Below are 13,594 nucleotides of genomic sequence, written 5' to 3'. Positions count from 1 at the left end.
TTCAATCCTGAGGGACCCTGGGGGCCAACTAGCCCACCAGGTGCTTCCAGTAAGCGCCAATGCTCTTCATTGCAGAGAGGTGGTGCAGGCCGTGCCCCTTTTTACACCTGTCTGCAATGGCGCTTACTGGACGTACCTAGTGGGCTATTTTGCCCCTAGGGACCCTCAGGATTCAAGGGGACTTAATCTCCCAACTTAAAACGGCGACAGGGCGTGTTTACACAGTGGGGAAGGGAGGGGACGGGGCCTGAGGTGACGTGTGCAAACACGCCCTGTGGCACGTTTTAAGAGGTAGTTTCAATCCCCTGCCCTATTATACACTAGGGGCTTACAGAGGAGGTCATGCTAATCACAGGGGAACCCCAATGCATAGTGTTCCCTAGTGTATGTAGGTGTTTTCACTGTATTCTGAGTGTCTTTTAACATAGCACTGGCTCTAGGACTGGTTAGTCGGACTCAGTTACCACCAATATTCGTCTGAAAAAGTTGAGGGTACAGGATGATTTTTCAACAAGGCTTCTTTCTGCTCTTCTTTTTGTTCTTTCTGCACGTTATCCTTCTTCCTGCACTTTTCTTCGTCTTTGAGGACTTCTGTTGCTTCTTTCTGCATTTCTTTTTTTTCTTTCTGTGCGTTTTTTCTTCTTTCTTCACATGTCCTATCTCTGTAGGCATAGTTAGAAATTAGCATTTAAAAAACCTTTGAAATTCACTGAAAAAACCATAGGTTTCAGGCACGTTATAGTTGGGAATTAGCATTTAAAAAACCTTAGAAATTCACTGAAAAAACCATAGGTTTCAGGGGCGTTATAGTTAGCTGGACTTTTCACTCGTACAAAACCATTGAAATTCCCCCGTTCTAGTTAGTTCAGCTAACTATAACTCGCGCGCCCGCAATGCACTGCTGATGACGTCACATATTACATCACTCATGACATGGTCAGTGACATCACTCATGACATCACTGATGACATCTCAAATGACATCACTGATGACATCACTGATGACATCATCCTTGTGATAGAGTGGCAGACCTCCTCTCCCCCTAATATAACCTTTGATACATACATTCAAAAATAGAACCTAACATTTTCAAAACCATGGACATACCAATACTAGTTACAACAACCTATTCAGTAATTCTACGATCCACATACACATCCACTCATTCACCAACAGTCCTATACAGTCACTCATACATGTACTCACTCATCATATGTACTCCTACACCTATACATTCTGTTACATAACGCCACTCATCCATAGAGTTACTCACACACATAGTCACTCATGCTAATAAAGAATCAATCATCCATTTACTTGTATATACAGTTATACACACACCACCACACTTACTACTACAGAAACTTACACATACTTAGTCTTTTAAACAATCACTTATAGAAACACATACTTATTCATACAGGAACTCTTCCAATCTCTCACTCTCACATATACTCACTTATATACACCAATAGTCACATATGCTAGTTTAAAACCTATGTAGTTACTCATAAAGACACTATTGAGACAGTCATTCACTCACTAATACACCCATGCACACACTCATCCACCCATACAGTCCTGCACACATGCTGTCTTCAACACATACAAACAGTGAGTCACTCATTCATGCACCTATGCACTACGTAATACCCCCACCGAACCATACAGACACTCATACTGATACTCAAAAAACCAACTAATAACCTATATAGACACTCATGTAGCTACTCACCAACCCATGCAGCCACTTGTACACAAAGTGAGAGACTGATACAGATATTTACATATTTAAACATTACTCACTAAGCCATGTATTCACTAAGATACACTTAATCAGTCAGTTATACAATCAATTTTTCAAAAACAAATCATCCATTTAGACACTTATATACCCATTTATTCTTCCATCGACCTTGAGATATACATATATAAAACATATGTAATTTTCAGAAAAACACACATGCACTGGATGATGTCATCCGTGATGTCATCAGTGATGTCATTTGAGATGTCATCAGTGATGTCATCAGTGATGTCACTGACCATGTCATGAGTGATGTAATATGTGACGTCATCAGCAGTGCATTGCGGGCGCGCGAGTTATAGTTAGTTCAGCTAACTATAACGGGGGAATTTCAATGGTTTTGTACGAGTGAAAAGTCCAGCTAACTATAACGCCCCTGAACCCAATGGTTTTTTCAGTGAATATATATGTATTTAGCACATTTTTTAAGCACTGATGTGTTACGTGTTAAAACAAGGACATTTGACGGTGTATTTGCATTACATTGATGATTGGATTACAATCGAAAATATTATAGGACATAACCACATACAATTAAAATGCTCATAAATCAACTAATGAATGACACAAAATCACACATAAATGGTGTCTACCTTGTCCATAGTAACAGCTCTCTACCTTTTGTTCAGCAAAATAAAGACCTATAATATATAAGTTATTTTGGTTTAGGCAGCAAATGATGTCCCAGACTGGGGAAAATCCCTTCAATTGGAGATACCACCATCAAATTATGGGAAAGTTCATTCAATTCTGTGTGAAGTAAAGAAAGACTTAGGTGGATCTTACAATAAATCACTTAGAGACTCGCTCATATTAACTGCTGACACGTTTCAACCTCCTTCACTAATTTAATATGAACTCATCCACATGGAGTTTCCAAACTTGATACTGGACACCACATGAATATGCAAGGTTCAGTGTTCAAGAACTCCTAACGTTAAAAGCTGTTCAAAATAGGCTCGGCGAACATATACACGTACTCAATACATGCAATGTGACCACACCTTTGGAGAAGACCTGAAATAAACTGTATCTCACAGTAACAAGTCACGTTTTTCCTGTGTATGGCAAGTGAACTAGCAATAAAACCGCAGCGCCTTTCCTGTTCCTTATAGCCTCTAGAAGGAGACAAGTGAGGGGACACTCAATCCTACGTTAGCAGGTCTTTAATAACACTGCACTGCAAAGTAAAACCACCAGCTTTGAAATTATGAACCAAAACGAAGTAATTGTTTAACAATCAATGGCTTTATAGGTCAAAATTAGGAGTTTTATGGTTATCAACCTCACTCCTGCTTCCTCATTGCAGACTGCCCCAGGGTCAAACTGGGACAAAAAATAGGCATGTGCAGCAAAATAAAAGTGGCCCCATTTGTGAATTCGACAGTTAAAGTGGCCTACTTTTGCAAATTACGGCTTGTTAGACCTGGTACCATTGGCATGAGTCTCCCTTCCATTTTTGTCTGATTGCCTCCTCTGTTTTTGATATGTTTTGCTGGTTTAGATGCTTTGGGCACTGTGCCACTGCTATAAGTGCACAGTGCAAGTGCTCCCTAAATTGATGTATTGATTAGTGACTCCATGATCGGGTTATTTGATTTACTTGTCAGACCCTAGTATAGTGCACCATGTGTGCCCAGGGCTTGTAAATCAAATGCTGCTGGTGGTCTTGCAGCACTAGTTGTGCCACCCCCAGAAGCAGCTTGTAAAGTGTGTCTCAGGTCTGCCATTGTGCTGTCTGGTACTGCCATGCTGACTGGCCAAGTGCACCCACTTGCCAGTCTCTAAACCTTCCCTTTTCTTCATATCATACACTCCTATGGTAAGCCCAAGGGCAGGGTGCATTGTAAGTATAAGGTAGGTCATGCTCTGGTGTGTGTGGCATGTCCTAATAGTGAACTACAGCCATTTTCGTTTTTCACTATTGCAAGGCTACCTGTTCCCGATAGGCCGGAATGGGCAGTTTGATTATTACATCTTATAATCCTAACTGACTCAGGGAACATGGTAGAAATTCGAGTTTAGTATGCCTGAACTAAGAATGATAAAATACATCTTTTAGTAAAGTTGGTTTTAACATTCTGTGTTTGAAAATACCACTTTTAGAAAGTAGGTATTTTCTTGCTTTACTGTCCAAGCCTGCCTCTGCTAGGTTGTTTATTGTGTGTCTGGTTCTGTGATTGACAGGGGCTGGGGGGATTCCAGTGGAGAGGGTGAGTTAGCACAGGGCTGAATAGGAAGATCTGCATGTAGATGGGTGGGAGGAGTTGCACCTGGGACCTGAATAGGGCTGTGCCTTCTCTCCACAATGCTGGCTCCACCTCCTGTGGTGTGTCTGATGTTTCTGCCCTGCACTCTGAAAGTAAAGGAGTCATGTAAACCAAGTGCTCCAGGACTGACCAGAACTGGTTTGGTCTAGGCAAAGGCCTGTCTGCCTTCAGAGAACAAAGAGAAAAGTAGTATAAATATGGGGACCCAGACCCCAAGACTTTAGATCACTTCTGGAACAACAAAAATAAACCTCTGCCAAGGAGAAGAACCAACGGAAGCTGTAGGAGTGGACTGCCCCCCTGCCATGGTGCTGGGTTGGCCTACAGTGGTGTCTTCAGTGCCAAGGAGAGGAGAAGGAACATTTGTGTGTACTTCATCATCTTGCAGAATATTTCTCCAAGGGCTTGAACTTGTGCTTGCCTCCTGCTGAAGTCTCAGGGACAACAGACTTCACCACCAGCTCCCCCTGAATTTCCTTGCTGAGCATTCTATCTGCAGAAGTCTGTGTGTCGCTGAGAGCTGGAAGCGCGACACAACAAGAAGAAGCGTGTTGCCACCGCAGGTGTAGTCATCGCATCACCGGAGAAGCGCGTCACAACCGTGAGGGTCGCCGTCGCATCACCAGAGATGTGTGTTGCTGGGCCTGTCGCGGCTCCAAAGTACAGAGTCGCCGCAAGGCTGCCAGGACGTGTGCGCATCGTCTTCACATCGTCGCATCAAGGGTGCCATCTTATTGCATCGCACCGGATTATCGCATCGAGGCGCCGTCTTGCCGCATCGCAACCGGGCTGCAGCATGAGAATCTACACATCACCTCCTCTCCGGTAAGGATCAAGACGCATCCCCTACTCTGCGCAAGCATTGAGGCACGACGCATCGTCTCCCCCGAAGCAAGGAACTGACGCATCCAACGCTGCAAGCCTTTTGTTTATTTTGCGTTACGCATCCAGGTACTTTTGTGAGAACTGTGTCGCATTTACCATCAACTTGAACTAAGTTAACTCTACCATCTTTAAGTCAATTTTGAGTACAGTATTGTGGACTTTTTTGGTTTGTGGTCTTGTGTTAAGTCTATATAAATAATACTTATTTTTATAAAACCTGTGTGGTGTCCATCTGTAGTGTTTTCACTGTACTACTGTATGTGTTCAAAAATGCTTAACACACTGCCTCTGAGAAAAGCCTGTCTGCTCGTGCCAAGCTACCAAGGGGGTAAGCAGGGGTTGTCCAGTAGTGTAATCCCCTTTCCCTGACTTAGAACCAAGGGTCCCTATTTGGTCAAAGGTACCTACCTCTGCCAACTAGAGACCCCCAGTTCTAACAGGGCTGTTTTGAATTTAAAAAGATATGCAGAATATGTGATTTGCAAGGTATGGAAGACTGCATGGATTTGAAATTGCTTTAGACAATGTTTGTTTTAATATTGGGGAGATAAACAGTAAAAAAAAACGGCCCAGCAGACCATAAATCAGGCCCTCAAATTGCCAAGAATAACGGCCCTCACACTGACCTGTCAGACCAGCCCGTTGGACACTGCCTGATTGCCATATAGGCTAGTTCGACCCTGACTGCCCCTTCAGAACTTCCGCTGCCTGCTGCATTCACCCTTCCGGTGAACTTTGACACACATAGACATTCACTTCCTCTGCTTGATTTACACAACCCCTATCTCACGTTCCCCAGATGCCCTTTCAGAGTGCCTCCTGGTTTCAGGGAGAAGTTCATTCTGCTTTCCCTCCCTTGCAAGTGTCCATGGTAGATGTCCCCCCACTGCACTAAGCGCTGCAGAAACAACATTGTGTTAAAGCTCAGTAGAAAAGGCAGCAACAGTACAAGGAAGTGAGACTGCACCTCGAAACAGCACACCTGGAAACCATCAGCTCACAGCATAGCCTCCACACACTACCCAGACATCGACACACAAGAGCCCTCAGCAATAATAACAATAACCTGTCTAGGTTTTGTGGGTTTTTCCTATAGCGCGCATGCACTGTCAGCAAAAGCTATTGTTCTTTGGGGAAAAAAAAAAAGCTTAAAAGGGGCTTAGAATCTGCCCATTACATCCCTTTACTTACCATTGGTTGGGTCCCACGTTGCTTTTGTTTTCTTGCTTCCTATTGGGCGTCTCCTCCTCACCACCAGCTTCATTCTTCGTCCCTTCTTGGAGCAGAGACCATTTACTGCTTCCTGTGGCCAGTGACCTACTGGCCACAGACCCCTTAAGGTACTGTTTTTAAAAAAAATATTATTTCCTTTTTGTCACCCCGTAATTCTATTTCACCCACTCACCGTATCACCATTGTTTCACACCCTCCTTTCTCTTATTCCCTTTATTTTATTTTTGAAAGGTTTATATAGCGCAAACTCGAACTGAAGGTATTCGAGCGTTTTACATGAGCATCATTTACTTTACACAAGGTCACAGTCATTTGAATTTTTTAAGCACAGGAAGTTTAAGTGATTTGGCCAGAATCTCAGGATGTTGTGCCGATGCAGAGACTCAAACCTGGTTACCTGCGGTCCACAGGTGGCAGTTGTGGCAGTAATGCCTCATTCCTTTAAAAACATTAACAAAGCCATATGGCTCATGTAGAGCTATTTGGCTTTGTTAATGTTTTTTAAAGATATTGCACACCAGCGTGGGCTGCGCCATAGCACTTTGTTTTTATTTACTTTGAGTCATGTTGCACAGCAGCTCGGACTGCTGTGCAACATCCTAAAAACGGCAATAGGTTTCTCCTGTTTTGTATAGCACTTCAACCGGACTTCTGTAGTTTCTAATCCTTGTGAATACAGGACATCACAATGCAGCCTCCTCTTACTGTCCACACATTGACACACAAGAAACCTCCTCAATAATAACAATAACCTGCTTTCAAATAGCACTTCAACCACACTTCTGGGGTTTCTATGCCCTGTAAATGCAGGACATACCAGAGCTGCCTCCTCTAACCATCCACACATTGACACACGAGAACCGCAAGGACGATACCTGTTTTTATATAGCACTTCAACCACACTTCTTTGGTTTCTAAGCACTGTACATAAAAGGACATCACATCAAATTTTTGCCTCCTCACACTCTAGACATGTCCAACACACGAGAGCCTGCAGCAGTAAGAACCATGGATGAGCCCACCAGAGAGCAAAGATATCTGGTTGCAAAAGACCTATTGTGGACTTGCCAAGAACTTACATAGACTTACAGCCCACACATTGTTTACTTACTGATTGGCTTTGTCACTCTCATTGACTTGTTTCTTACTCATTGTCTTTCCTTGTACCACGCTATTCACCATGTGTTTCTCACTCCTCTGGAGCACAGTCTCTTTACCACATCTCCGACTGGCTGTCTATTATTGTTCCATTGCTCACTTTTAGAAAATAAGTTTTTCTTTTTGCTTAAGCACTCCATGAGAGTACATGTTATCCAGTGCTCTCCCCTTGTGCTTCTTCCCACCCGCCAAATACCCGCCCCTTGACTCCATATTGCTCTCTCTCTCGTGCTTCTCCCCCTACCAAACTATCTCTCTCCCCAGCTATACGTGTTGCTTTCTCGCTCATGTGCTTCCCCCTACCCCCAATCGGCATTGGCTAGAGCACATCTGGTACAAGTTTGGACAGTGTGAAGAACATTTCCCCTAACCGCTTAGGGGTTGGGCAGATCGCGTGGAGATAAATAAACTTCAGATTTGTAAGCTTTGCATTGCTAAAGGCTTTCTGTCTATTCCCCAACACCATCAACCATTGCTTATCTACGAGATGGGTTTGGAGGAGGGTCTTCCAAAGGGCCCTCAAGTAGTGAGGGGGGACGTGAACATGTTCAGGAGTGTCTTGTAAAACCAGGAAGTCCATCTTCCAGGGCGGCTCCTCCATGCGGGCGGAGGAGCGTCGCCCCTTTGCTTTCTCACAGTGCCAGAAGCAGTAACATAAAATGGTATGAATACCATTTTATGTTACTGCTTCTCGCACTGCGAGAAAGCAGAAGGGTTTGGTTGGGGCGGGCAGGTGGGCCGTCCTGCAACAGGGCAGGGGAGGAGTGGCTAGCCCAGTGTTGCGGGCTCTGACTATTTGGTCGGCCCTCTGGTTGCCGTCCCCACCAATTACAACGCTGCCATTGCAGCGTTGTGATTGGCTTAGGGGAGGGGAGGGAGGCTGCCTGCTTCCTGTGAGGAGCTGAGAAGCAGAGACAGGGTGGGACCAGATCAGGTTGGCTAAGATAAGTTATATATTTTTAAATTAAAATTAAACCTCCCCTCCCCCTGAATGACCCCATCCTGAGCCCCTCCCCCCCACCTCCCCCACGAGCCCCTTCCACACACCCCCGAGTCATTCCGGTCGTGGCTGCAATCTTCCCACTCCTCCCGTAGGGAAAAATAGCTAGAGGGCTTCATGAATGGCCAGTTCAGAGTGCCCATGTCCCCACAGCTCTTGCACCGTACCCACTATTTTCCCTTATAATAGGAAATACGTGTCTGGGAGGTCCAGATCTCTTTGCATCTCCTGCCCCACCAAGAGTGTCCCTTCTCTATAGCAGTCACCAATGGTAAGGTCATTCAGTTCTGCCCACCCCCTCTGGAGAGCTTCTGGTGCCCGACCAGGTCAGCAGCCTGTCTGAGTGGGATTGTTGGAGCCTAAACTATCACCGCTTTCGTTCTATGCCAACATTTGTTCCAGCATTGCACCACCACGTCCCCCAACCTCAGAAGGTCGCCCACTCCCCGACGTCATCCCATCAGCCTGGGCAGCAGGCCTACCCTTACTTTCTAATTTAATATTTTCCCTGGGAGTTTCCACTTCTATAAAATGCCTGCAACATTCGTATTACATACTTCAAAAATTGCTATTGACCTCAAATCTGGGGAACCGGGTTCGTATCTCGGACAAGACGCTCAACATCCTGTGATTCTGGGCAAATCACTTAATCTCCCCGTGCCTAACAAAAATGAATGTGTCCTTCTGTAAAGCAACTGGTGCTAGATGTGTTGTCCTAGCAACAAGTCTTGCATTCTTGTTATGGTTAACAGCTCTCAGAGTTCTGGAAGGTGGACCAGAGAAGAGGAGACTGTTACTGCTGCAAAGACGTGTCTAGGGGTTATGATCATGGCATATCAGCGTTACCCTCCCAGTCTGCCCTTAGGGAAACACAGCATCCCATCCTCGTCGCCACTTTTTAAGAGGCGCAGACAGTGTAGTTGGAACTGGAACTTTATTCAAGTAAAGAGGAACAACCTCTAGACCCGTCTTTGCAGCAGTAACAGTCTCTTCTTCTCTGGTCCATCTTCCAGAACTCTGGGAGCTGGTAACCATAACAAGAATGCAAGACTTGTTGCTAGGACACAGCAGTGCTCATGTAAATTGCTCCGATACCGGATACCTTCGGGTCAATTTCGCGCTATATAAAACTCCGAGGAAAAAAAATACACTTCTTTACATGAAAACACATTAAAAACACAGTCAAGGCCACACCTATTTGCATCACCACTGTTGGTCTTTATTTGTTGTGCAAAGTTGTGTAAGCAAAATTCATTTACGTATTTATCTTCCTTCAGTTAATTGCTTTAAGAGCTTCTCACCAGGGATACGTCAGTATTCATATCAGTATAATATATATTCATACCAGATGCAATTAATTCCCACATTTGAGAATTATTTCAATGGTAAGTTCCTGCAAGTGAAAAAACAATATGTAACGATCTTAGAAGCACTTAAGCGCTTTTGTTAAAACATTTGATGGTTATTGATGTTTTTGTAAAATATTTTCTGTAAAAGTATATGCTATTTTATATTCATTCTATCCAGTTAAGAAATGCTGTGATACATGCCCCTTTGACATCAGAGTTAGAACACCCATTAGTGACAGAGCAATGTGTGTACATGTGTGCAGGCTTCTTATACCGCCTAACAAGTTCCACCCAGTCACTGAAAAATCAAGCGGGGTATCATTAATCTGATGGAAAGGTGGCATTTCATTGCAAATGACTTCTACTTTCTCTTTTTAGATTTCATATTACAACCAATTTACCCCTGGATTTGTCTCGTACATCACTGCAAATATTGCTGGACTATCCTCCGAGCTCTACACCACTTTCCAAAACTGTGAATCCTTTCTGGAAAAGAACAAAGATGATATTTCTGTGGGACTCCAGAATCTTTAACATCCGCACCAGTACATCTTTTCATTGATTACGAGTGGCTTGGTGCATGTTATGTTTGCGGGGCCCACAACAAGGGGAAGTGGTCGCCAGATTAACTCACTTGTATCTATTTTAAAACCCAAGGATGGGCCTAGGGCAGTACATATATAGGTGTTCTAAAGAAATGATTCAATAGTACTGAGTTCATCAACATTTGTCGTTCAATCAAAATGCTGATGAAACAGGCATGATGGGAGTTTGCAACAGAATGAGTAACCCTGTTAGCATAATATACCAAAGGTACGAACTAAAGTCTAGCATGGAGGTAGAAACCAGAAAGCGTTGCCATCTCATTATCTTCAATATCTAGTTGACACGTGTCATAACCTCAGCTAACTTCCCTTGAATTTTTAGTACAACTGTGGCTAGTATTTGGGCATTGACTCATTTTCTGTTATGTAGATAAACTGTTTATATACTGTCAATCAGGCGCTCATTATAAAAGTATGTTGGGGCGATTTCTATTTATCACAATGGGTAAAGAAATGCACTTTCACAAAGGCGGCAGTAAATCACATTTATTGTTTTTTATTAAAGAACTGACAGTACAAGCTTTTTGCTATAGGCACCATATAAGAGTTTGGACAACTGGCATTTTTAGTAAAACTGCATGCTTTGAAACCGTTGTAGTCATATGCATTAATATAAGTCTTCCCAGTTAATTATATTTTTACTGGCCCATATCCAACAGATACTTAATTAAACCAGGTAATGCATCGGAGAGGATCGAATGTGATAAATGCTATTTAAAAAACACATCAAGAAAGCATTACAATTCGAACTCTTCAGTGACATTATACAGAACAAAGTGGCTAACAGTGATCATTTCATATAATAAACATTAGGAATTTGAAAACACCTCTTGTCAGGCATTTTCACGGTCTAATGCATGAGCCAATATGTTCTTGCAGTACTTTGATGTACTCCTTTTAACAAATAATTGCTACTTTGCTAAGTTTAAAAATATGCAATCTGTTGTAAATTTGCACAAAATGGGTTGAGGAATTCCTTGCTTGGGCATCAAAACGAATTGTTCTGTATTCTTAGACATTTATGTGTGTCATCCAACTCTAATCCATCATTAATCTTCTTCAATTGCCATAGATACTTTTTAGTCATAACCTGATTTTCTTTTATTCCTGTTTGCCATTTTGTATTTAAGTACTAATTATGGTAATGGTGGCGTTTGGTGAGTGACAGCAAAACTGTAAAAAAATAAAATATTTTGTATGGTAAAGGCTTGTCTGTTTGTGTCTTGTTATAAACCGGGCCCTATTTACCCATCCTTGCAACCTCCTTGGAAACTCTGTATTGTTTAAGCTTCGTTTTCTATATAGAGCATTTTTTATCCCATAAAATTAAATTTAGGAAGTACGTTTCACAATTGATAGAATATGCGTATCAAGTTTCAGGTTTACTCACCTGTAGGTGTTTGGATTTGTTGCTGGTATTGAGCAGAATGTTACCCAGATGTTTCCAGGTGCTTGTGTCAATTATAAGTCTGCAACCACATCTTATGTAAGCAGAGTTAGCAACAGGTGATTGAGACTGCACATTACAATGCTGTACACTACTTATGGACTACCTCTTTTTCAAGTTTCACTCATTTTGAACTTTGTAAAATGCCTCTAATCTGTTGACCAGTTTGTGGGCCTGGTCTTCCTGATCCAGCCATAATTCTAGACTTTATCTCTTTACTATTAATTAGCCACGTGCAATGACTGAATAATAAGCAAGAGAGAGGAGTCTTGTGATTAGCAAAGTCTGGGGCATAACATTGTAAGCATGCACAGAGAAACCATCACTTTAGCATCATTGTTCATTTCAGCACAATATCCTCTACACAGGGGGGATTTGGAATGGTACAGAATTCCACTTAAGCATCCCATGCCCCAAGGAGAATAGGACTGATCTCAAACACCTTCCATATTAGCCAATGCCACTCTTGACCCAGGCACATTGACACACGCTCACAAACACTCCTGGCACCACTCTCTGTAGCTCTACACCTGCAAAACCTATTAAAAGGAAAAAAAGCATATGGAAGAACATGACCATAGTCATGAAGATACTTAGGCATCCACATTCCCCTCAAATAAACCCTCTTGCTCCACGATACAAACACATTGGACCATATCTCCTACGACCATATCGCAATATAGCTCTGATGCCACACTGTCCCGTTTGATAATCTCCCAGCATTTTTAGGTGTTGTGCCAATAAAACAGTAGTACTCACACCCATTCTCCTTCCTTCACAAACCTAATACTGACAGATGTGTACATAGCATAAATGTATTTAATTTCTCATGACTGAACTTCATTCTTTTCTCATGAATCAGGTATCACCCTATGATATGTGTCAGCCTACCAGGATGCAACCACTCAGAACCGTGACTCGCATCTCATCAGTGGTGGCATGAGGCACAGGTGTGTAGTTACCAAAATGTACAGCCCAGCTTCCACCTTCAATCTCATATACTCTCCTTTAATGTTTTTGTCTTTTCACCTTTTTATTGCAGATTTCTAAAGATAATGGCATTACATTCCAAGTAGGCGCTGCTCTTTTTGGAAAATAGCTGCGCATAACAGTCTGTAATTCCACAGAGAAAACTTCTGTGCGAAGAAAGCTCTGGTAAATGTGGATGATGATCATCAACAAAATGACCTGTTTGGAATCATGTTCTTTAGGACACATGGCCTAAAATCCCCTCCCCAGACAGTCTAGCAAGTTTAAAGAAATCAAAGTAGTCGGGATTTTTTAAAGAATTCAGACACTCTGCGAGCGCCAGGCATATCCCCGAACTATTCCATCTTCTGCTGTGCATATTTACAACAATGAACAAGCGACCCACGCGTCCCTCAAGACATAGCTGGACTAACCTTGTACCCACCCCGAGCAGGAGGCACCAATCTATACTCTCATGAAGGAAAAAGAACATCAACTCTTGGTCCTTTCTCACCCGCTGAAGACAGTCCCTCCTTAAGTCCAAGCCTGGATTGCCAACTCTCGGTTACACAGTTTAGAACTACTGACCATCCAGATCACTCTCCTCCCTCCACTTCTTTCTGCTGACTTCCAACTGCTTTTCCATAAAAACCATCTCCATCCATCATCATGTTACACAGTTACATATTCTCTCACGGAGCATGCACCCCTCAATAATTAAGATGGTCTTGTGATGTTATGGTCTAATGAACTGCCTGCCACGTATGGAAGACCGGAGTATCATCATTCATCACATATAAGTAAGCCCCTCTGTTCCAATAGCAAACTATCTCAGCACCTCTTAACACCCTAATCAAAGCCAAGAAGGACT

General features: G+C 42.9%; 1 protein-coding gene across 15 annotated transcripts in view; it reads left to right on the top strand.

Annotated features, from left to right (window-relative positions):
• Window positions 1-11,512, top strand: part of ACOT11 (acyl-CoA thioesterase 11) — a 749,239-nt gene extending 737,727 nt beyond the window's left edge. For all 15 annotated transcript variants that reach the window (XM_085602549.1, XM_085602548.1, XM_085602556.1 and 12 more), the window contains one exon: window positions 10,081-11,512. In XM_085602549.1, coding sequence (XP_085458675.1) covers window positions 10,081-10,236 — 156 coding nt within the window. In that variant the 3' untranslated portion in view covers window positions 10,237-11,512. The remainder of the gene's footprint in view (window positions 1-10,080) is intronic.
• The last annotated feature ends 2,082 nt before the right edge of the window (window positions 11,513-13,594 follow it).

This window comes from Triturus cristatus, chromosome 4_2 (genome assembly GCF_964204655.1).
Source record: "Triturus cristatus chromosome 4_2, aTriCri1.1, whole genome shotgun sequence".
In the NCBI taxonomy this organism is placed as follows: domain Eukaryota; kingdom Metazoa; phylum Chordata; class Amphibia; order Caudata; family Salamandridae; genus Triturus; species Triturus cristatus.
This window is presented reverse-complemented; position numbering and strand designations above follow the sequence as displayed.